Source organism: Pseudophryne corroboree, chromosome 6 (genome assembly GCF_028390025.1).
Source record: "Pseudophryne corroboree isolate aPseCor3 chromosome 6, aPseCor3.hap2, whole genome shotgun sequence".
Lineage (NCBI taxonomy): Eukaryota > Metazoa > Chordata > Amphibia > Anura > Myobatrachidae > Pseudophryne > Pseudophryne corroboree.
The window spans coordinates 8,698,821-8,724,215 of NC_086449.1; the positions used below are offsets into that span (position 1 = coordinate 8,698,821).

The window sequence follows — 25,395 nt, forward strand, 5'->3', positions numbered from 1 at the left end:
GTGGAGGTGAGGTGTATGTAGGTAGAGATAGGATAATACAGGATGGGGAATGTAAGGACAGTGCAGGTGGAGGTGAGGTGTATGTAGGTAAGAGATAGGATAATACAGGATGGGGAATGTAAGGACAGTGCAGGTGGAGGTGAGGTGTATGTAGGTAGAGAGATAGGATAATACAGGATGGGGAATGTAAGGACAGTGCAGGTGGAGGTGAGGTGTATGTAGGTAGAGAGATAGGATAATACAGGATGGGGAATGTAAGGACAGTGCAGGTGGAGGTGAGGTGTATGTAGGTAGAGATAGGATAATACAGGATGGGGGAATGTAAGGACAGTGCAGGTGGAGGTGAGGTGTATGTAGGTAGAGATAGGATAATACAGGATGGGGAATGTAAGGACAGTGCAGGTGGAGGTGAGGTGTATGTAGGTAGAGATAGGATAATACAGGATGGGGAATGTAAGGACAGTGCAGGTGGAGGTGAGGTGTATGTAGGTAGAGATAGGATAATACAGGATGGGGAATGTAAGGACAGTGCAGGTGGAGGTGAGGTGTATGTAGGTAGACGATAGGATAATACAGGATGGGGAATGTAAGGACAGTACAGGTGGAGGTGAGGTGTATGTAGGTAGAGAGATAGGATAATACAGGATGAGGAATGTAAGGACAGTGCAGGTGGAGGTGAGGTGTGGTGTATGTAGGTAGAGAGATAGGATAATACAGGATGGGGGAATGTAAGGACAGTGCAGGTGGAGGTGAGGTGTATGTAGGTAGAGATAGGATAATACAGGATGAGGAATGTAAGGACAGTGCAGGTAGAGGTGAGGTGTATGTAGGTAGAGATAGGATAATACAGGATGGGGAATGTAAGGACAGTGCAGGTGGAGGTGAGGTGTATGTAGGTAGAGATAGGATAATACAGGATGGGGAATGTAAGGACAGTACAGGTGGAGGTGAGGTGTATGTAGGTAGAGATAGGATAATACAGGATGGGGAATGTAAGGACAGTGCAGGTGGAGGTGAGGTGTATGTAGGTAGAGATAGGATAATACAGGATGGGGAATGTAAGGACAGTACAGGTGGAGGTGAGGTGTATGTAGGTAGAGATAGGATAATACAGGATGGGGAATGTAAGGACAGTGCAGGTGGAGGTGAGGTGTATGTAGGTAGAGATAGGATAATACAGGATGGGGGAATGTAAGGACAGTACAGGTGGAGGTGAGGTGTATGTAGGTAGAGATAGGATAATACAGGATGAGGAATGTAAGGACAGTGCAGGTGGAGGTGAGGTGTATGTAGGTAGAGATAGGATAATACAGGATGGGGAATGTAAGGACAGTGCAGGTGGAGGTGAGGTGTATGTAGGTAGAGATAGGATAATACAGGATGGGGAATGTAAGGACAGTGCAGGTGGAGGTGAGGTGTATGTAGGTAGAGATAGGATAATACAGGATGAGGAATGTAAGGACAGTGCAGGTGGAGGTGAGGTGTATGTAGGTAGAGATAGGATAATACAGGATGGGGAATGTAAGGACAGTGCAGGATGGAGGTGAGGTGTATGTAGGTAGAGATAGGATAATACAGGATGAGGAATGTAAGGACAGTGCAGGTGGAGGTGAGGTGTATGTAGGTAGAGATAGGATAATACAGGATGGGGGAATGTAAGGACAGTACAGGTGGAGGTGAGGTGTATGTAGGTAGAGAGATAGGATAATACAGGATGGGGAATGTAAGGACAGTGCAGGTGGAGGTGAGGTGTATGTAGGTAGAGATAGGATATACAGGATGGGGGAATGTAAGGACAGTGCAGGTGGAGGTGAGGTGTATGTAGGTAGAGAGATAGGATAATACAGGATGGGGAATGTAAGGACAGTGCAGGTGGAGGTGAGGTGTATGTAGGTAGAGAGATAGGATAATACAGGATGGGGAATGTAAGGACAGTGCAGGTGGAGGTGAGGTGTATGTAGGTAGAGATAGAATAATACAGGATGGGGAATGTAAGGACAGCGCAGGTGGAGGTGAGGTGTATGTAGGTAGAGATAGGATAATACAGGATGGGGAATGTAAGGACAGTGCAGGTGGAGGTGAGGTGTATGTAGGTAGAGATAGGATAATACAGGATGGGGAATGTAAGGACAGTGCAGGTGGAGGTGAGGTGTATGTAGGTAGAGATAGGATAATACAGGATGGGGAATGTAAGGACAGTACAGGTGGAGGTGAGGTGTATGTAGGTAGAGATAGGATAATACAGGATGGGGAATGTAAGGACAGTACAGGTGGAGGTGAGGTGTATGTAGGTAGAGAGATAGGATAATACAGGATGGGGAATGTAAGGACAGTACAGGTGGAGGTGAGGTGTATGTAGGTAGAGAGATAGGATAATACAGGATGGGGAATGTAAGGACAGTGCAGGTGGAGGTGAGGTGTATGTAGGTAGAGAGATAGGATAATACAGGATGGGGAATGTAAGGACAGTGCAGGTGGAGGTGAGGTGTATGTAGGTAGACATAGGATAATACAGGATGGGGAATGTAAGGACAGTGCAGGTGGAGGTGAGGTGTATGTAGGTAGAGATAGGATAATACAGGATGGGGGAATGTAAGGACAGTGCAGGTGGAGGGTGAGATGTAGGTAGAGATAGGATAATACAGGATGGGGAATGTAAGGACAGTGCAGGTGGAGGTGAGGTGTATGTAGGTAGAGAGATAGGATAATACAGGATGGGGAATGTAAGGACAGTGCAGGTGGAGGTGAGGTGTATGTAGGTAGAGAGATAGGATAATACAGGATGGGGAATGTAAGGACAGTGCAGGTGGAGGTGAGGTGTATGTAGTTAGAGATAGGATAATACAGGATGGGGGGAATGTAAGGACAGTGCAGGTGGAGGTGAGGTGTGGTGTATGTAGGTAGAGATAGGATAATACAGGATGGGGAATGTAAGGACAGTACAGGTGGAGGTGAGGTGTATGTAGGTAGAGATAGGATAATACAGGATGAGGAATGTAAGGACAGTGCAGGTGGAGGTGAGGTGTATGTAGGTAGAGAAAGGATAATACAGGATGAGGAATGTAAGGACAGTGCAGGTGGAGGTGAGGTGTATGTAGGTAGAGAGATAGGATAATACAGGATGGGGAATGTAAGGACAGTGCAGGTGGAGGTGGAGGTGTATGTAGGTAGAGAGATAGGATAATACAGGATGAGGAATGTAAGGACAGTGCAGGTGGAGGTGAGGTGTATGTAGGTAGAGAGATAGGATAATACAGGATGAGGAATGTAAGGACAGTGCAGGTGAGGTGTGGTGTATGTAGGTAGAGATAGGATAATACAGGATGAGGAATGTAAGGACAGTGCAGGTGGAGGTGAGGTGTATGTAGGTAGAGAGATAGGATAATACAGGATGGGGAATGTAAGGACAGTGCAGGTGGAGGTGAGGTGTATGTAGGTAGGTAGAGATAGGATAATACAGGATGAGGAATGTAAGGACAGTGCAGGTGGAGGTGAGGTGTATGTAGGTAGAGATAGGATAATACAGGATGGGGAATGTAAGGACAGTGCAGGTGGAGGTGAGGTGTATGTAGGTAGAGATAGGATAATACAGGATGAGGAATGTAAGGACAGTGCAGGTGGAGGTGAGGTGTATGTAGGTAGAGAGATAGGATAATACAGGATGGGGAATGTAAGGACAGTGCAGATGGAGGTGAGGTGTATGTAGGTAGAGATAGGATAATACAGGATGAGGAATGTAAGGACAGTGCAGGTGGAGGTGAGGTGTATGTAGGTAGAGAGATAGGATAATACAGGATGGGGAATGTAAGGACAGTGCAGGTGGAGGTGAGGTGTATGTAGGTAGAGATAGGATAATACAGGATGGGGAATGTAAGGACAGTACAGGTGGAGGTGAGGTGTATGTAGGTAGAGATAGGATAATACAGGATGAGGAATGTAAGGACAGTGCAGGTGGAGGTGAGGTGTATGTAGGTAGAGAGATAGGATAATACAGGATGGGGAATGTAAGGACAGTGCAGATGGAGGTGAGGTGTATGTAGGTAGAGATAGGATAATACAGGATGAGGAATGTAAGGACAGTGCAGGTGGAGGTGAGGTGTATGTAGGTAGAGATAGGATAATACAGGATGGGGAATGTAAGGACAGTGCAGGTGGAGGTGAGGTGTATGTAGGTAGAGATAGGATAATACAGGATGGGGAATGTAAGGACAGTACAGGTGGAGGTGAGGTGTATGTAGGTAGAGATAGGATAATACAGGATGGGGAATGTAAGGACAGTACAGGTGGAGGTGAGGTGTATGTAGGTAGAGATAGGATAATACAGGATGGGGAATGTAAGGACAGTGCAGGTGGAGGTGAGGTGTATGTAGGTAGAGAGATAGGATAATACAGGATGGGGAATTTAAGGACAGTACAGGTGGAGGTGAGGTGTATGTAGGTAGAGATAGGATAATACAAGATGGGGAATGTAAGGACAGTACAGGTGGAGGTGAGGTGTATGTAGGTAGAGATAGGATAATACAGGATGGGGAATGTAAGGACAGTACAGGTGGAGGTGAGGTGTATGTAGGTAGAGATAGGATAATACAGGATGGGGAATGTAAGGACAGTACAGGTGGAGGTGAGGTGTATGTAGGTAGAGATAGGATAATACAGGATGGGGAATGTAAGGACAGTGCAGGTGGAGGTGAGGTGTATGTAGGTAGAGAGATAGGATAATACAGGATGGGGAATGTAAGGACAGTACAGGTGGAGGTGAGGTGTATGTAGGTAGAGATAGGATAATACAGGATGGGGAATGTAAGGACAGTACAGGTGGAGGTGAGGTGTATGTAGGTAGAGATAGGATAATACAGGATGGGGAATGTAAGGACAGTGCAGGTGGAGGTGAGGTGTATGTAGGTAGAGATAGGATAATACAGGATGAGGAATGTAAGGACAGTGCAGGTGGAGGTGAGGTGTATGTAGGTAGAGAGATAGGATAATACAGGATGGGGAATGTAAGGACAGTGCAGGTGGAGGTGAGATGTATGTAGGTAGAGAGATAGGATAATACAGGATGGGGAATGTAAGGACAGTACAGGTGGAGGTGAGGTGTATGTAGGTAGAGAGATAGGATAATACAGGATGGGGAATGTAAGGACAGTGCAGGTGGAGGTGAGGTGTATGTAGGTAGAGAGAGAGGATAATACAGGATGGGGAATGTAAGGACAGTACAGGTGGAGGTGAGGTGTATGTAGGTAGAGAGATAGGATAATACAGGATGAGGAATATAAGGACAGTGCAGGTGGAGGTGAGGTGTATGTAGGTAGAGATAGGATAATACAGGATGGGGAATGTAAGGACAGTGCAGGTGGAGGTGAGGTGTATGTAGGTAGAGATAGGATAATACAGGATGGGGGAATGTAAGGACAGTGCAGGGGGAGGTGAGGTGTATGTAGGTAGAGAGATAGGATAATACAGGATGAGGAATGTAAGGACAGTGCAGGTGGAGGTGAGGTGTATGTAGGTAGAGAGATAGGATAATACAGGATGGGGAATGTAAGGACAGTGCAGGTGGAGGTGAGGTGTATGTAGGTAGAGAGATAGGATAATACAGGATGGGGAATGTAAGGACAGTGCAGGTGGAGGTGAGGTGTATGTAGAGAGATAGGATAATACAGGATGAGGAATGTAAGGACAGTGCAGGTGAGGTGTATGTAGGTAGAGATAGGATAATACAGGATGGGGAATGTAAGGACAGTGCAGGTGGAGGTGAGGTGTATGTAGGTAGAGAGATAGGATAATACAGGATGGGGGAATGTAAGGACAGTGCAGGTGGAGGTGAGGTGTATGTAGGTAGAGAGATAGGATAATACAGGATGGGGAATGTAAGGACAGTGCAGGTGGAGGTGAGGTGTATGTAGGTAGAGATAGGATAATACAGGATGGGGAATGTAAGGACAGTGCAGGTGGAGGTGAGGTGTATGTAGGTAGAGAGATAGGATAATACAGGATGAGGAATGTAAGGACAGTGCAGGTGGAGGTGAGGTGTATGTAGGTAGAGATAGGATAATACAGGATGGGGGAATGTAAGGACAGTGCAGGTGGAGGTGAGGTGTATGTAGGTAGAGATAGGATAATACAGGATGAGGAATGTAAGGACAGTGCAGGTGGAGGTGAGGTGTATGTAGGTAGAGATAGGATAATACAGGATGGGGAATGTAAGGACAGTGCAGGTGGAGGTGAGGTGTATGTAGTAGAGATAGGATAATACAGGATGGGGAATGTAAGGACAGTGCAGGTGGAGGTGAGGTGTATGTAGGTAGAGAGATAGGATAATACAGGATGGGGAATGTAAGGACAGTGCAGGTGGAGGTGAGGTGTATGTAGGTAGAGAGATAGGATAATACAGGATGGGGAATGTAAGGACAGTGCAGGTGGAGGTGAGGTGTATGTAGGTAGAGAGATAGGATAATACAGGATGGGGAATGTAAGGACAGTGCAGGTGGAGGTGAGGTGTATGTAGGTAGAGATAGGATAATACAGGATGGGGGAATGTAAGGACAGTGCAGGTGGAGGTGAGGTGTATGTAGGTAGAGATAGGATAATACAGGATGGGGAATGTAAGGACAGTGCAGGTGGAGGTGAGGTGTATGTAGGTAGAGAGATAGGATAATACAGGATGGGGAATGTAAGGACAGTGCAGGTGGAGGTGAGGTGTATGTAGGTAGAGATAGGATATACAGGATGGGGGAATGTAAGGACAGTGCAGGTGGAGGTGAGGTGTATGTAGGTAGAGAGATAGGATAATACAGGATGGGGAATGTAAGGACAGTGCAGGTGGAGGTGAGGTGTATGTAGGTAGAGAGATAGGATAATACAGGATGGGGAATGTAAGGACAGTGCAGGTGGAGGTGAGGTGTATGTAGGTAGACATAGGATAATACAGGATGGGGAATGTAAGGACAGTGCAGGTGGAGGTGAGGTGTATGTAGGTAGACATAGGATAATACAGGATGGGGAATGTAAGGACAGTGCAGGTGGAGGTGAGGTGTATGTAGGTAGACATAGGATAATACAGGATGGGGAATGTAAGGACAGTGCAGGTGGAGGTGAGGTGTATGTAGGTAGACATAGGATAATACAGGATGGGGAATGTAAGGACAGTGCAGGTGGAGGTGAGGTGTATGTAGGTAGAGAGATAGGATAATACAGGATGAGGAATGTAAGGACAGTGCAGGTGGAGGTGAGGTGTATGTAGGTAGAGATAGGATAATACAGGATGAGGAATGTAAGGACAGTGCAGGTGGAGGTGAGGTGTATGTAGGTAGAGAGATAGGATAATACAGGATGAGGAATGTAAGGACAGTGCAGGTGGAGGTGAGGTGTATGTAGGTAGAGATAGGATAATACAGGATGGGGAATGTAAGGACAGTGCAGGTGGAGGTGAGGTGTATGTAGGTAGAGATAGGATAATACAGGATGGGGAATGTAAGGACAGTGCAGGTGGAGGTGAGGTGTATGTAGGTAGAGATAGGATAATACAGGATGGGGGAATGTAAGGACAGTGCAGGTGGAGGTGAGGTGTATGTAGGTAGAGATAGGATAATACAGGATGGGGGAATGTAAGGACAGTGCAGGTGGAGGTGAGGTGTATGTAGGTAGAGATAGGATAATACAGGATGAGGAATGTAAGGACAGTGCAGGTGGAGGTGAGGTGTATGTAGGTAGAGATAGGATAATACAGGATGAGGAATGTAAGGACAGTGCAGGTGGAGGTGAGGTGTATGTAAGTAGAGATAGGATAATACAGGATGGGGAATGTAAGGACAGAGCAGGTGGAGGTGAGGTGTATGTAGGTAGAGAGATAGGATAATACAGGATGGGGGAATGTAAGGACAGTGCAGGTGGAGGTGAGGTGTATGTAGGTAGAGAGATAGGATAATACAGGATGGGGAATGTAAGGACAGTGCAGGTGGAGGTGAGGTGTATGTAGGTAGAGAGATAGGATAATACAGGATGGGGAATGTAAGGACAGTGCAGGTGGAGGTGAGGTGTATGTAGGTAGAGATAGGATAATACAGGATGGGGGAATGTAAGGACAGTGCAGGTGGAGGTGAGGTGTATGTAGGTAGAGAGATAGGATAATACAGGATGGGGAATGTAAGGACAGTGCAGGTGGAGGTGAGGTGTATGTAGGTAGAGAGATAGGATAATACAGGATGGGGAATGTAAGGACAGTGCAGGTGGAGGTGAGGTGTATGTAGGTAGAGATAGGATAATACAGGATGGGGGAATGTAAGGACAGTGCAGGTGGAGGTGAGGTGTATGTAGGTAGAGAGATAGGATAATACAGGACGGGGAATGTAAGGACAGTGCAGGTGGAGGTGAGGTGTATGTAGGTAGAGAGATAGGATAATACAGGATGGGGAATGTAAGGACAGTGCAGGTGGAGGTGAGGTGTATGTAGGTAGACATAGGATAATACAGGATGGGGAATGTAAGGACAGTGCAGGTGGAGGTGAGGTGTATGTAGGTAGAGAGATAGGATAATACAGGATGGGGAATGTAAGGACAGTGCAGGTGGAGGTGAGGTGTATGTAGGTAGACGATAGGATAATACAGGATGGGGAATGTAAGGACAGTGCAGGTGGAGGTGAGGTGTATGTAGGTAGAGATAGGATAATACAGGATGGGGAATGTAAGGACAGTGCAGGTGGAGGTGTATGTAGGTAGAGAGATAGGATAATACAGGATGGGGGAATGTAAGGACAGTGCAGGTGGAGGTGAGGTGTATGTAGGTAGAGAGATAGGATAATACAGGATGGGGAATGTAAGGACAGTGCAGGTGGAGGTGAGGTGTATGTAGGTAGAGAGATAGGATAATACAGGATGAGGAATGTAAGGACAGTGCAGGTGGAGGTGAGGTGTATGTAGGTAGAGAGATAGGATAATACAGGATGGGGAATGTAAGGACAGTGCAGGTGGAGGTGAGGTGTATGTAGGTAGGTAGAGATAGGATAATACAGGATGGGGAATGTAAGGACAGTGCAGGTGGAGGTGAGGTGTATGTAGGTAGAGATAGGATAATACAGGATGGGGAATGTAAGGACAGTACAGGTGGAGGTGAGGTGTATGTAGGTAGAGATAGGATAATACAGGATGGGGAATGTAAGGACAGTGCAGGTGGAGGTGAGGTGTATGTAAGTAGAGATAGGATAATACAGGATGGGGGAATGTAAGGACAGAGCAGGTGGAGGTGAGGTGTATGTAGGTAGAGAGATAGGATAATACAGGATGGGGAATGTAAGGACAGTGCAGGTGGAGGTGAGGTGTATGTAGGTAGAGATAGGATAATACAGGATGGGGGAATGTAAGGACAGTGCAGGTGGAGGTGAGGTGTATGTAGGTAGAGATAGGATAATACAGGATGGGGAATGACAGTGCAGGTGGAGGTGAGGTGTATGTAGGTAGAGATAGGATAATACAGGATGGGGAATGTAAGGACAGAGCAGGTGGAGGTGAGGTGTATGTAGGTAGAGAGATAGGATAATACAGGAATGGGGGGAATGTAAGGACAGTGCAGGTGGAGGTGAGGTGTATGTAGGTAGAGATAGGATAATACAGGATGGGGAATGTAAGGACAGTGCAGGTGGAGGTGAGGTGTATGTAGGTAGAGATAGGATAATACAGGATGGGGGAATGTAAGGACAGTGCAGTGGGGTGAGGTGTATGTAGGTAGAGATAGGATAATACAGGATGGGGAATGTAAGGACAGTGCAGGTGGAGGTGAGGTGTATGTAGGTAGAGATAGGATAATACAGGATGGGGGAATGTAAGGACAGTGCAGGTGGAGGTGAGGTGTATGTAGGTAGAGAGATAGGATAATACAGGATGAGGAATGTAAGGACAGTGCAGGTGGAGGTGAGGTGTGGTGTATGTAGGTAGAGAGATAGGATAATACAGGATGGGGAATGTAAGGACAGTGCAGGTGGAGGTGAGGTGTATGTAGGTAGAGAGATAGGATAATACAGGATGGGGGAATGTAAGGACAGTGCAGATGGAGGTGAGGTGTATGTAGGTAGAGAGATAGGATAATACAGGATGAGGAATGTAAGGACAGTGCAGGTGGAGGTGAGGTGTATGTAGGTAGAGAGATAGGATAATACAGGATGGGGGAATGTAAGGACAGTGCAGGTGGAGGTGAGGTGTATGTAGGTAGAGAGATAGGATAATACAGGATGGGGAATGTAAGGACAGTGCAGGTGGAGGTGAGGTGTATGTAGGTAGAGATAGGATAATACAGGATGGGGAATGTAAGGACAGTGCAGGTGGAGGTGAGGTGTATGTAGGTAGAAATAGGATAATACAGGATGGGGAATGTAAGGACAGTGCAGGTGGAGGTGAGGTGTATGTAGGTAGAGATAGGATAATACAGGATGGGGGAATGTAAGGACAGTGCAGGTGGAGGTGAGGTGTATGTAGGTAGAGATAGGATAATACAGGATGGGGGAATGTAAGGACAGTGCAGGTGGAGGTGAGGTGTATGTAGGTAGAGATAGGATAATACAGGATGGGGGAATGTAAGGAACAGTGCAGGTGAGGTGAGGTGTATGTAGGTAGAGATAGGATAATACAGGATGGGGAATGTAAGGACAGTGCAGGTGGAGGTGAGGTGTATGTAGGTAGACATAGGATAATACAGGATGGGGGAATGTAAGGACAGTGCAGGTGGAGGTGAGGTGTATGTAGGTAGAGATAGGATAATACAGGATGAGGGAATGTAAGGACAGTGCAGGTGGAGGTGAGGTGTATGTAGGTAGAGATAGGATAATACAGGATGGGGAATGTAAGGACAGTGCAGGTGGAGGTGAGGTGTATGTAAGTAGAGATAGGATAATACAGGATGGGGAATGTAAGGACAGTACAGGTGGAGTGAGGTGTATGTAGGTAGAGATAGGATAATACAGGATGGGGAATGTAAGGACAGTGCAGGTGGAGGTGAGGTGTATGTAGGTAGAGAGATAGGATAATACAGGATGGGGAATGTAAGGACAGTACAGGTGGAGGTGAGGTGTATGTAGGTAGAGATAGGATAATACAGGATGGGGAATGTAAGGATAGTGCAGGTGGAGGTGAGGTGTATGTAGGTAGAGATAGGATAATACAGGATGAGGAATGTAAGGACAGTGCAGGTGGAGGTGAGGTGTATGTAGGTAGAGATAGGATAATACAGGATGGGGAATGTAAGGACAGTGCAGGTGGAGGTGAGGTGTATGTAGGTAGAGATAGGATAATACAGGATGGGGAATGTAAGGACAGTGCAGGTGGAGGTGAGGTGTATGTAGGTAGAGATAGGATAATACAGGATGGGGGAATGTAAGGACAGTACAGGTGGAGGTGAGGTGTATGTAGGTAGAGATAGGATAATACAGGATGGGGAATGTAAGGACAGTGCAGGTGGAGGTGAGGTGTATGTAAGTAGAGATAGGATAATACAGGATGGGGAATGTAAGGACAGAGCAGGTGGAGGTGAGGTGTATGTAGGTAGAGAGATAGGATAATACAGGATGGGGGAATGTAAGGACAGTACAGGTGGAGGTGAGGTGTATGTAGGTAGAGATAGGATAATACAGGATGGGGAATGTAAGGACAGTGCAGGTGGAGGTGAGGTGTATGTAGGTAGAGATAGGATAATACAGGATGGGGAATGTAAGGACAGTGCAGGTGGAGGTGAGGTGTATGTAGGTAGAGATAGGATAATACAGGATGAGGAATGTAAGGACAGTGCAGGTGGAGGTGAGGTGTGGTGTATGTAGGTAGAGAGATAGGGATAATACAGGATGGGGGAATGTAAGGGACAGTGCAGGTGGAGGTGAGGTGTATGTAGGTAGAGAGATAGGATAATACAGGATGGGGAATGTAAGGACAGTGCAGGTGGAGGTGAGGTGTATGTAGGTAGAGAGATAGGATAATACAGGATGGGGAATGTAAGGACAGTGCAGGTGGAGGTGAGGTGTATGTAGGTAGACATAGGATAATACAGGATGGGGAATGTAAGGACAGTGCAGGTGGAGGTGAGGTATGTAGGTAGAGAGATAGGATAATACAGGATGGGGAATGTAAGGACAGTGCAGGTGGAGGTGAGGTGTATGTAGGTAGACATAGGATAATACAGGATGGGGAATGTAAGGACAGTGCAGGTGGAGGTGAGGTGTATGTAGGTAGAGATAGGATAATACAGGATGGGGAATGTAAGGACAGTGCAGGTGGAGGTGTATGTAGGTAGAGAGATAGGATAATACAGGATGAGGAATGTAAGGACAGTGCAGGTGGAGGTGAGGTGTATGTAGGTAGAGATAGGATATACAGGATGGGGGAATGTAAGGACAGTGCAGGTGGAGGTGAGGTGTATGTAGGTAGAGAGATAGGATAATACAGGATGGGGAATGTAAGGACAGTGCAGGTGGAGGTGAGGTGTATGTAGGTAGAGAGATAGGATAATACAGGATGAGGAATGTAAGGACAGTGCAGGTGGAGGTGAGGTGTATGTAGGTAGAGATAGGATAATACAGGATGGGGAATGTAAGGACAGTGCAGGTGGAGGTGAGGTGTATGTAGGTAGAGATAGGATAATACAGGATGGGGAATGTAAGGACAGTACAGGTGGAGGTGAGGTGTATGGAGGTAGAGATAGGATAATACAGGATGGGGAATGTAAGGACAGTGCAGGTGGAGGTGAGGTGTATGGAGGTAGAGATAGGATAATACAGGATGGGGAATGTAAGGACAGTGCAGGTGGAGGTGAGGTGTATGTAGGTAGAGAGATAGGATAATACAGGATGGGGAATGTAAGGACAGTGCAGGTGGAGGTGAGATGTATGTAGGTAGAGATATGATAATACAGGATGGGGGAATGTAAGGACAGTGCAGGTGGAGGTGAGGTGTATGTAGGTAGAGAGATAGGATAATACAGGATGGGGAATGTAAGGACAGTGCAGGTGGAGGTGAGGTGTATGTAGGTAGAGATAGGATAATACAGGATGAGGAATGTAAGGACAGTGCAGGTGGAGGTGAGGTGTATGTAGGTAGAGATAGGATAATACAGGATGGGGGAATGTAAGGATAGTGCAGGTGGAGGTGCGGTGTAAGTAGAGGAGTATAAGAAGAATGAGGCGGTGGAGGTGTACCTTGGTGGGTCCATTTCCGTGGATAACTACAGGAATAGTGTCAAACGCAACGTTCCGGGCTCGCACTTTATTCTGATCAAACTTTAGCACGACCTCGTCTGCATGAGGGAAATGTGAGAGAACTCATTTCTTTCTGCATCTGTAATACAGTCATGTTACACAGCAACCGCCGCATCCTCTGCAGCCATTTACTCCCTACTAGACCGGATGCCTAGCCCTCCACGGGTCACTTCTATTGCTCTACCAGACACTGACAGGCGACATGGCCTGTACCTGGTAACTAGCGCACCAGTTACTGCGATCACCGCTGAGTGCGCGCACATGCCGATGCCTATGTGGCCAACGTGCCGGTACATCTGGGAGTACTGGCAGCATCGGAGTACAGGTCAGGTACCCCATAGGAAGAACGTCTCTGGGTTTTACTTACCTATGGCTCCATTCAGATTTTGGAAAATTCTGGACTTATGGTCAAGAGCGATACTGAACTTCTCCTGCGGACAGGACAACAAGAAGAGGATAGGTCAAATAGTAAAGAAAAGAACGGGAATAAAAACTGAGCAACATATATAGTGAGCATAGAGAGAGCAGGTGTGAGAAAGACATACAGAGAGGGAGGGGGGACGACACAAAGAGTAAAGGCGGGGAGAGAGACAAAGGCAGGGAGAGAGAGAGAAAGACAGATTGGGGGGGGGGGGGAGAGACATAGGCAGGGAGGAGAGAGAAACAGACAGATTGAGGGGGGGAGGGAAAGACAAAGGCAGGGAGGAGAGAGAAAGACAGATTGAGGGGGGGGGGGGGAGACAAAGATAAGGAGAGTGGGGAAGGCACAGACAGAGGTGGTGGGAGACAGAGAGAGAGAGTGGGAGAGAGATAGAGAATGAGGGAGAGGGGGCGAGATGGAGAGGGAGACATAGGAAACGTACCCTGTAGTCCTCGTCCAGGTACACCTTGGTGTAGAATAACTGGTCATCGTCAGAATCTTTGTATTTCCACAATTGAACAATACGATATAACTGAGGCGCAAACCCAATGAAGCCTGAGGGGAGAGCGGTGACATGGTGTGAGGGGGACACAGAAGGCCACCGGTAGTGGGAACACCATCTAAAAGCAGAACTATGCACCAACTTAGACTATTTTTCATTAATGTACTACAAGAGGAACAGCATAAACCATAATAACTGGAGTAACGAGCTGTTTATTTCCTGAGGAGTATTCTCCATTTACTGTATCTGGCTGGTCACACTGATATCTATCACCAGATTGCTATCAGACGGCCAGGAATTACTGCCAGACCAGCATTGCTTAGACGTTACGATTTCGGGCCAGAAGCCAGAGCCTCATTGGCCCCGGTCACAGAGGATATCTGGATGATCCTGGCTTTCTGGAGACAGTACACGGCAGCCGCTTGTTGCCCGGAAACGGCAGACTGGTCGGTCATTAATAAGACGTGGACGGAACTCTACTCACCACCGGAGTTGAGGAAACGCTTGCCTTGGCCAACAGGCGGATATTTCTCTGCCAGGGCCCAGTCTGGCCAGCAGAAGCCCTCCGCCGAGAAGACCACCTTGTGCTCAAACTGACTGAACTTCCAGAGGAGCTCGATGGGACTTCCAGCAAATATGACGTCATAGCTAGGGGGGCAGAGACAAAACACAGGGGAGGGGGGCGGTCAGGACACACGCTCCAAATTCAGTACCCCCCCCTAAATCACCTGGACCAGTACAGTCACTAGAAGGGACGGCTTACCTGTCTACAAACATGACCACCAGGTCCTCCTGCTCGTGGAGTTTCTCCAGCTCCTCTTTCAGCCACCGAACCTTCTGGCCTCCACCCACTGTGCGGGCGACATCTCCGCCCTTCCACTCCTGACCCAGGCCTAGAGTCTGGGCAGAGGGGGGATAAATGAATTGGGGCCCACAGACAAGGAGAGAGACAGGGTAGATGAAAGGGACAGCGAGAACAGAGGGACGGGGGCACAGAGACCTCCGTGACAGGTGGTGACAGACTGACACACTGCCTGACGTTAGGGAAACAAGGAGACCTCAGTAGCGGGGATGCGGACTCTCTCTCACCTTTACAGTGTAATTATAGTGCTTGGCGGTCCTGACAAATCGCTGGTATCCCTCAGTGTTCTCTGTGGCTACTGTGAGGACCAACAATTTCTCTGAAAATATAAATAATACATTATAAATACAGGTAGGGGGCACGCTGACCCCCAGCCAGGGACCGCAGCGCCATTATCCCACGCCCCGATAATTCATATTACAGCGGGACTAAATTCTGATGAATCAGCCACTGGCGTCTGTGTGTGCAGTGGCACAATGAAAGCAAGCATCCGATTGGTTTGCTGTGTTTCAGCGCACATTCAGCACCCATTAGATTGCCAGCTCTATGGAACAGGTCCCCTATAGCTTTGTGTCGCTTAGGGGCTATGGTCAGGTATATACAGTATATATGGTGTAGTGTAGGATCTCAGGTGTTATTCAGCGACTCTGCCTGAACAGGACTCCATCACCCTCCCCGCTACACCACACATCCTCCAATAATCACCGTGCCCAGGCCCCAGGCACAGCAAAACCCAGCCTCATTACTCTCACATTATCCTGGCTCAGTACCCACATACTCTACGCCCGCTGCCTCCCTGCTACAGCGGAAAGGATGACTGGGGCTGGAAGCACAGAGTGTAAGCTCGGAGAGTCCCTACTTTTTCAGCGGTTGAAAGGGGGGAGGCATCTCCGTTAAGGTGGAGTGCGGGCATGCGTTGATCGGATTGGGGGGGGGGGGGGGTAAGAGGGGGAACCATTTCCCTTTATGGCCTGAATTGGGAACGTTAAAAGCAAGGTCTGACCCTCCGTCTCACTTTTAGATTGCAAGCTCATGAGAAAAATCCTTCTTCAGGTTTTAGCTTGTATTGTGGTACAGTGAGCGGCATTACAAAAACGGGCCCAGCCGTGAAACACGATTCTACACCAGTAATAAACCTTCAGCGCTAACCCCGCGGCAGCCGGGATATCAACCGCAGAGGGGCGAGGGTTACATACGGAGGGGCACTCTCACCGGTGGGAGTCCTATACCCATTCTCACATTGCCCAAACCAAGGACCTTCCAATGCTGCAACATCAAATTATTTATTCATCAAAAGGAATATCATGAGGTGATGTACTGTGGGGCGGTTCTGGATTTTCGGAGGGGAAGACAGGAGATGCTTGTAATGCAATGCACACATACCGCAGTCTGTACGTCTAATATCCTAATATTATCCCTGGCAGAGGCCGTGGCCTCACTATGTCAGAGGAACACACACTGAGGTCTACTACGCACGGATACTACTACACGTCCCCTCAGCCGGCACTGGGGGGGGGGACCACTATATAACCAGTAGCAGTATCCCAGCATGCACCGCTCCCCCAGCATGCACCGCTCCCCAGGCTCCTGGTCATTAGCGCGGACAAAGAGCCCATTATTGCTCCCCTCTCTCAATGAAGAGGCCGGAGATCCAATTACTGCAGGAGGGAAAGAGTCAGGGGGTGATCGGGCTGGGTGGGGGGCGCTGGGACAGGGAAGGGGGGGCTTGCTGTGCAGCTGCAATGGGAATTAGGAACCTATAGGCTGATGGGGACGAGGTGAGGAGGCGGAGGTGCCGGCTGGGATGATGAATAGAACAGCTGTACAGGATGCTGCAACGACAAATGCCTGGAATTCTTCCAAGGAACTTTCTGGCGGAATGTTCCATGAGAAAATATGAGGATTCCAGTGGTTATAGTGAGCGGGGGAAGACGGGGACGCAGACTACTGTAATAAATGGAGCAGCAGAACCCCCTCCCTCTTTGGGTCATTCCCTAATGCTCAATATTCCTCCCCGAAATCTTTCCGAGACCGCCACGGAAAATTCCAGATCCTTCCAGGGCCTCATCCCCCGCATCGTCCCAGCGAATAATCTCCCACTGACCGAACCTCGGAGCCCCTATATCTCCCCCCGGACCACCCCCTGCCATTATATATCCAATATTCAGGATTATTTCCAAAAGCTGCAGAGCCCTGTAAACAGTCGCGCCCCCCCCCCCCCCCCAGAATTATTAGCGCAGGATGACTGCGCAGCGCTTCAGTGTCGGCGCATTGCGGACCCTCAGTACGCTCCCCGCGCTGCAGTCACCTCTTCCAGGTATGTCACAGCTGGCAGACCCCCCAGCGATGGCATTTCTGCAAGATGTGGAAACACTCAGGGAGGGAAGTGAGATCCGCTGACTCCGTATTCTCAGAATTATTATTATAGTCATGAGGGGAAAACTCTCCCGAGAGAGAAGGAGAACACTGACGGAGCGCTGAGGAATGGAAAATGTGCAGGGAGGAAGGAGTTAACATACTCCCAGTATCTACAAAGATGCTCTGCAGGATATATTACTGTGTGCCTACCTGTCAGGGGGTAGATGGGACAGAGCAATGTTCTGCAGGTCACTAGAGAGGTCAGTAATGTAATAATCTGCAGGATATATCACTATGTACCTGTCAGATGATAGGTGGGACAGAGCAATGTTCTGCAGATGTCTAGAGAGGTCAGTAATGTAATAATCTGCAGGATATATCACTATGTATCTGTCAGGGGGTAGGTGGGACAGAGCAATGTTCTGCAGATGTCTAGAGAGGTCAGTAATGTAATAATCTGCAGGATATATCACTATATACCTGTCAGATGATAGGTGGGACAGAGCAATGTTCTGCAGATGTCTAGAGAGGTCAGTAATGTAATAATCTGCAGGATATATCACTATGTATCTGTCAGGGGGTAGGTGGGACAGAGCAATGTTCTGCAGATGTCTAGAGAGGTCAGTAATGTAATAATCTGCAGGATATATCACTATGTATCAGTCAGGAGGTAGATGGGACAGAGCAATGTTCTGCAGATCACTAGAGAGGCCAGTAATGTAATAATCTGCAGGATATATCACTATATACCTGTCAGATGATAGGTGGGACAGAGCAATGTTCTGCAGATGTCTAGAGAGGCCAGTAATGTAATAATCTGCAGAATATATCACTATGTACCCGTCAGATGATAGGTGGGACAGAGCAATGTTCTGCAGATGTCTAGAGAGGCCAGTAATGTAATAATCTGCAGGATATATCACTATGTACCTGTCAGGGGGTAGATGGGACAGAGCAATGTTCTGCAGATCACTAGAGAGGTCAGTAATGTAATAATCTGCAGGATATATCACTATGTACCTGTCAGGGGGTAGGTGGGACAGAGCAATGCTCTGCAGATCACTAGAGTGGTCAGTAATGTAATAATCTGCAGGATATATCACTATGTACCTGTCAGGGGGTAGGTGGGACAGAGCAATGTTCTGCAGGTCACTAGAGAAGTAATAATCTGCAGTATATGAGAGAGGCGAGCAATGTAATACTCTGCAGATGAGAGGTGAGTGATGCGATACTCTGCAGATAATCAGTACCCAGCACGATGACGCCACAGGTTAGCAGAGCGCGATGCTCTGACACCCCAGTCCCCTGTGAGTCTCCGGGATTATGTGTCAGTGATTCCAGGGATGGATGGAGGGAGGGAGCTGCCTGGCCCGGGGGGGCGCGGGGACACACATGCGGGTTGGTATGTGCTGAAATATTTAACACCTGGGGGAGACGGATCAGGTCACGACCCCGTACGTATACAGCCGCCATGATACACACACATATTACATATACAGTATATATACTCAGAGGGGAACGTGACATTGCTGCGGAGTACAGGGAGACGCTGCAGACACCACAGCCAAATATGGGACTGAGGGAATCCTGACCGACCGCCTGTTACATATAGAGAGATATATATATATATATATATATATATATATATATATAGATAGATATATATATATATATATATATATAGATATATATAGATATATACACACACACCTGACGGGGCAGGCGCATACACTAATATGTCTGGACAAGCCCCCTCTCCCCCTCAGCAGACACTTCTGGATGCTTCCAGCAAGCCGGATACAGCGCAGGGCACAGGACCGGGTTTCCCAGCTCACATACTGGGCCCAGGAGCTGGCAATCTATATGCATCCACTACACAAAATGCAGCGCTCATACACACTGCATGCGCCTCGCCCCAAGAGCTGACCATCCACCGGACGGTTACATGGACCATCGGCGTAAGGAGGCAATTTACAGGCTGCGCCTCACCCCAAGAGCTGACAATCCACTAATACCCTTACAGTTGTGTAGCCTCTCACTATTATGAGCTGCGCCTTGCCCCAAGAGCTGACAATCCACTACAGTTATGTAACCTCTCAGTACAATGAGACAGTTTAAGGGCAGCACCATGCCCCAAGAGCTGACAATCTACATCTACCAGCATCATGGACCTGTATGTCAAAGGGTTGCGCCTCGCCCCAAGAGCTGACAATCCACTAATACCCTTACAGTTGTGTAGCCTCTCACTATTATGAACTGCGCCTCACCCCAAGAGCTGACAATCCACTACAGTTATGTAACCTCTCAGTACAATGAGACAGTTTAAGGGCAGCACCATGCCCCAAGAGCTGACAATCTACATCTACCAGCATCATGGACCTGTATGTCAAAGGGTTGCGCCTCGCCCCAAGAGCTGACAATCCACTAATACCCTTACAGTTGTGTAGCCTCTCACTATTATGAGCTGCGCCTTGCCCCAAGAGCTGACACTCTACCAGCCTGTCTGATGGACCAATATGTTAGAAGGCAGCACCTTGCCCCAAGAGCTAACACTCACCCCCCACCCCGCCAGTCCCCGCTTACCGGGCCGCACGGCTCCCCTGCCCTTGCTCTCCCCGGCGGTAACAGCAGCGACCAAGGCCGCGCACAGCACCAGCAGCACAGACACTCCGACCACGGGACGATCCATCCTTCCTTGGCCGGGACAATCTCACTCTGGGGCGGCCTCCAGCTCCAGGAGAGACCGGGGCTCCAGGCCCCACCCAGGTAGAGTGACTCCGTCCAATCACGTGCGAGAGTGCGCCCGTCTCGCAAGCCGACGGCCAATAGGAGAGAGCTTCGCGGGCAGCCAATGGGCACGCGGCGCCTGTCACAGCGGGCCAATGGCGGCACAGAAGGGGCTGGCTGGCGTCCAATCAGCGGGGAGAGCGCTCTGTGTGTGTGGAGTGTGAGATGGGGCAGGGCGGTGGTGTGAGATTGGGGTCTGTGCCACGTCACTGCTGGCTGTATACTCCTCTGTACACCTGCTGTATACAGTGTACAGCCGCAGCAGCACTATTATTATAATTTATTTCTCTTACGTCCTAGAGGATGCTGGGGACCACATTAGTACCATGGGGTATAGACAGGTCCACCAGGAGCCATTGGCACTTTAAGAGTTTAATAGTGTGGGCTGGCTCCTCCCTCTATGCCCCTCCTACCAGACTCAGTTTAGAAAATGTGCCCGGAGGAGCCGGTCACAGCTAGGGGAGCTCTACAGAGTTCTCTTAAAAAAAAGAGTTTTTATTTCTTTTCTGGTTTTGTTATTTTACAGGGACCTGCAGCGAGGGACAGAGGGGGAGGAGGAGGAGACAGTGTGAAGAGGATAGGAGCGCGGTCTTAAACGCGCTCCTGGAAGGCTCAGCGGTACTGTGGTGCGGCGCTGGGGGGGGGGGCCCTGGGCCAGCTCCGGACCCTACACTGGTCACATCAAGCCTGTCGGGGTCTGCGGTTCCAGGCCAGCACAAAATCCTCCGGCCAGTATAATCATTCAGAGAGCGGGAAGATGGCGCCATTGAGGGAGCGGAGCTTCTCCTCAAAGTGGACCCAGCAGCGTTCAGCGCCATTTTTCCTGTCTGCTCTCACTGCCAAGTGGATCCAGGTCCATCCAGAGCAATCTCCAGCTATCTGTACGGTACCAGGGGGTTGTAAAAGGGGGTGGGGGGGCTTTACTATAGGCTGTGTCACCTATTAAGGGGCACAGCCAGCGCGGGTTTAGGGTCTCCCTATACTCAAATAGCGCTGTGTCCTATCAAGACTTACCACGGCTACGTTTGACGGCATTAGCTCGGAAAGGTATCCCGAGTGAGGTCATGAACTCATTCAGTTCATGTCTGAAAAGATTTAATAATAAATTAATAAAATTGAAGGAACACTATAGATATAGATTCATGAAGGGGATAGAGTGCACCCAAACAAACTGATCTCTGCCACAATTTTCTTTTTTGCGTGTTCTGCTTCTAAGCAGACGATCTCTCGCTGGATCCGGTTCACCATCCAGCATGCGTATTCTACGGCAGGATTGCCTTGTCCGAAATCTGTTAAGGCCCACTCTACTCGTAAGGTGGGGTCTTCCTGGGCGGCTGCCCCGGGGTGTCTCGGCTAGACAGCTTTGCAGAGCGGCTACTTGGTCTGGGTCGAACACGTTTACTAAGTTTTACAAGTTTGACACTTTGGCCTCTGAGGACCTCAAGTTTGGTCAATCAGTTCTGCAGGAGCCTCCGTGCTCTCCCTCACATCCTGGGAGCTTTGGTACATCCCCATGGTACTAATATGGACCCCAGCATCCTTTAGGACGTAAGAGAAAATAGGATTTTCTCTAACGTCCTAAGTGGATGCTGGGACTCCGTAAGGACCATGGGGAATAGCGGCTCCGCAGGAGACAGGGCACAAAATAAAAGCTTGAGATATCAGGTGGTGTGCACTGGCTCCTCCCCCTATGACCCTCCTCCAAGCCTGTTAGATTTTTGTGCCCGGCCAAGAAGGGTGCAAACTAGGTAGCTCTCCAGAGCTGCTTAGAATAAAAGTTTAGTTAGGTTTTTTTATTTTCAGTGAGTCCTGCTGGCAACAGGCTCACTGCATCGTGGGACTAAGGGGAGAAGAAGCGAACTCACCTGAGTGCAGAGTGGATTGGGCTTCTTAGGCTACTGGACGTTAGCTCCAGAGGGACGATCACAGGTTCAGCCTGGATGGGTCACCGGAGCCGCGCCGCCGTCCCCCTTACAGAGCCAGAAGAGACGAAGGTCCGGTGAAAGCGGCGGCAGAAGACATCCTGTCTTCAAGACTAAGGTAGCGCACAGCACCTCAGCTGTGCGCCATTGCTCTCAGCACACTTCACACTCCGGTCACTGAGGGTGCAGGGCGCTGGGGGGGAGCGCCCTGAGACGCAATATAACACACATATACCTTAGCTGGCAAAAGGAATACATCACATATAGCTCCAGGGCTATATGGATGTATTTTTTCCCCTGCCATTTTACACAAAAAAGCGGGAGTTAAGGACGTCGTGAAGGGGCGGGGCCTATCTCCTCAGCACACTGGCGCCATTATTCCCTCACAGCTCCGCTGGAAGGACGGCTCCCTGATTCTCCCCTGCAGTACTGCATCTGATTCAGGGTAAAAAAGAGAAGGGGGGGCATTTTGGCAGCAAATAACTAGATTAACAGCAGCTATAAGGGATTAACACTTATATAAGGTTATCCCTGTATATATATAGCGCTGGGTGTGTGCTGGCAGACTCTCCCTCTGTCTCTCCAAAGGGCTAAGTAGGGTCCTGTCCTCTATCAGAGCATTCCCGGTGTGTGTGCTGTGTGTCGGTACGCGTGTGTCGACATGTATGAGGAGGAAAATGAGGTGGAGGCGGAGCAGTTGCCTGTGTTAGTGATGTCACCCCCTAGGGAGTCGACACCTGACTGGATGATTGTGTTTAAGCAATTAAGTGATAATGTCAGCAATTTACAAAAAACTGTTGACGACATGAGAAAGCCGGCAAATCAATTAGTGCCTGTTCAGGCGTCTCAGACACCCTCAGGGGCCCTAAAACGGCCGCTACCTCAGTGGGTCGACACGGATCCAGATACAGATACTGAATCTAGTGTCGACGGTGACGAGACAAACGTAATGTCCAGTAGGGCCACACGTTACATGATCACGGCAATGAAAGAGGCATTGAACCTTTCTGACACTACAAATACCTCAAAGGCGGGTATTATGTGGGGTGTGAAAAAACTGCCAATAGTTTTTCCTGAGTCTGAGGAAATAAATGAGGTGTGTGATAAAGCGTGGGTTTCCCCCGATAAAAAACAGCTAATTTCTAATAAGTTATTAGCACTATACCCTTTCCCACCAGAGGTTAGGGCACGGTGGGAAACACCCCCTAGGGTAGATAAGGCGCTCACACGTTTATCTAAACAAGTAGCGTTACCGTCCCCTGATACGGCCACCCTCAAAGAACCAGCTGATAGGAGGCTGGAAAATATCCTGAAAAGTATATACACACATACTGGTGTTATACTGCGACCAGCAATCGCATCAGCCTGGATGTGCAGTGCTGGAGTCGCATGGGCGGATTCCCTGACTGAGAATATTGATACCCTGGATAGGGACAATATTCTGTTAACTATAGAACATTTAAAGGATGCATTGCTATATATGCGTGATGCGCAGAGGGATATTTGTACCCTGGCATCAAGAGTAAGCGCAATGTCCATCTCTGCCAGAAGAGCATTATGGACCAGACAGTGGTCAGGGGACGCAGATTCCAAACGGCACATGGAAGTATTGCCGTATAAGGGGGAGGAGTTATTTGGGGCTGGTCTAACAGACCTGGTGGCCACGGCAACGGCTGGAAAATCCACCTTTTTACCCCAGATTACTTCACATCAACAGAAAAAGACACAGTCTTTTCAAACTCAGTCCTTTCGTTCCCATAAGTACAAGCGAGCAAAAGGTCACTCTTTTCTGCCCAAGGGCAGAGGAAGAGGAAAAAGGCAGCACCATGCAGCCGCTTCCCAGGAGCAGAAGCCCTCCCCTGCTTCTGCCAAGTCTTCAGCATGACGCTGGGGCTTTACAAGCAGACTCAGACACGGTGGGGGCCCGTCTCAAGAATTTCAACGCGCAGTGGGCTCACTCGCAAGTGGATCCCTGGATTCTACAGGTAGTATCACAGGGGTACAAACTGGAATTCGAGGCGTTTCCTCCTCATCGGTTCCTGAAGTCTGCTTTACCAAAGTCTCCCTCCGACAGGGAGGCAGTTCTGGAAGCCATTCACAAGCTGTACTCCCAGCAGGTGATAATCAAGGTACCCCTCTTACAACAGGGGAAGGGGTATTATTCCACACTATTTGTGGTACCGAAGCCGGACGGCTCGGTGAGACCAATATTAAATCTAAAATCTTTGAACACTTACATAAAAAGGTTCAAATTCAAGATGGAGTCACTCAGCGGTGATAGCGAACCTGGAAGAGGGGGACTATATGGTGTCGCTGGACATCAAGGATGCTTATCTCCACGTCCCAATATATCCTTCTCACCAAGGGTACCTCAGGTTTGTAGTACAAAACTGTCATTATCAGTTTCAGACGCTGCCGTTTGGATTGTCCACGGCGCCTCGGGTCTTTACCAAGGTAATGGCCGAAATGATGATTCTTCTACGAAGAAAAGGCATCTTAATTATCCCTTACTTGGACGATCTCCTGATAAGGGCAAGAACCAAGGAACAGTTAGAAGTCGGAGTGGCACTATCTCAGGTAGTGCTAAGTCAGCACGGATGGATTCTAAATATTCCAAAATCGCAGCTGATTCCAACGACACGTCTACTGTTCTTAGGAATGATTCTGGACACAGTCCAGAAGAAGGTGTTTCTCCCGGAGGAGAAGGCCAGGGAGTTATCCGAGCTAGTCAGGAACCTCCTAAAACCAGGACAGGTCTCAGTGCATCAGTGCACAAGGGTCCTGGGAAAAATGGTGGCTTCTTACGAAGCGATTCCATTCGGAAGATTCCATGCAAGAACTTTTCAGTGGGATCTACTGGGAAAATGGTCCGGATCGCATCTTCAGATGCATCAACGGATAACCCTGTCGCCAAGGACAAGGGTGTCTCTCCTGTGGTGGCTTCAGAGGGCTCATCTACTAGAGGGCCGCAGATTTGGCATTCAGGATTGGATCCTGGTAACCACGGATGCCAGCCTGAGAGGCTGGGGAGCAGTCACACAGGGAAGGAATTTCCAGGGCTTGTGGTCAAGCATGGAAACATCTCTTCATATAAACATTCTAGAACTAAGGGCCATTTACAATGCCTTAATTCAAGCAAGGATTCTTCGCTGGGCGGAAAATCATGTGATAGCACTGTCAGCAGTGTTCATTCCGGGAGTGGACAACTGGGAAGCAGACTTCCTCAGCAGACACGACCTTCACCCGGGAGAGTGGGGACTTCACCCAGAAGTCTTCCACCAAATTGTAAACCGTTGGGAAAGACCAAAGGT

General features: G+C 48.7%; 1 protein-coding gene across 1 annotated transcript in view; it reads right to left on the minus strand.

The window, feature by feature from the left end:
- Positions 1-20,154, minus strand: part of PLOD3 (procollagen-lysine,2-oxoglutarate 5-dioxygenase 3) — a 69,078-nt gene extending 48,924 nt beyond the window's left edge. Inside the window, exons 1-7 of the mRNA XM_063930751.1 lie at positions 19,959-20,154; positions 15,245-15,336; positions 14,919-15,055; positions 14,640-14,803; positions 14,096-14,208; positions 13,600-13,663; positions 13,173-13,270 (exon numbers count right to left, since the gene is read on the minus strand). Of these exons, the coding sequence (XP_063786821.1) occupies positions 13,173-13,270; positions 13,600-13,663; positions 14,096-14,208; positions 14,640-14,803; positions 14,919-15,055; positions 15,245-15,336; positions 19,959-20,064 (774 nt within the window). The 5' untranslated portion in view covers positions 20,065-20,154. The remainder of the gene's footprint in view (positions 1-13,172; positions 13,271-13,599; positions 13,664-14,095; positions 14,209-14,639; positions 14,804-14,918; positions 15,056-15,244; positions 15,337-19,958) is intronic.
- Positions 20,155-25,395: the final 5,241 nt, after the last annotated feature.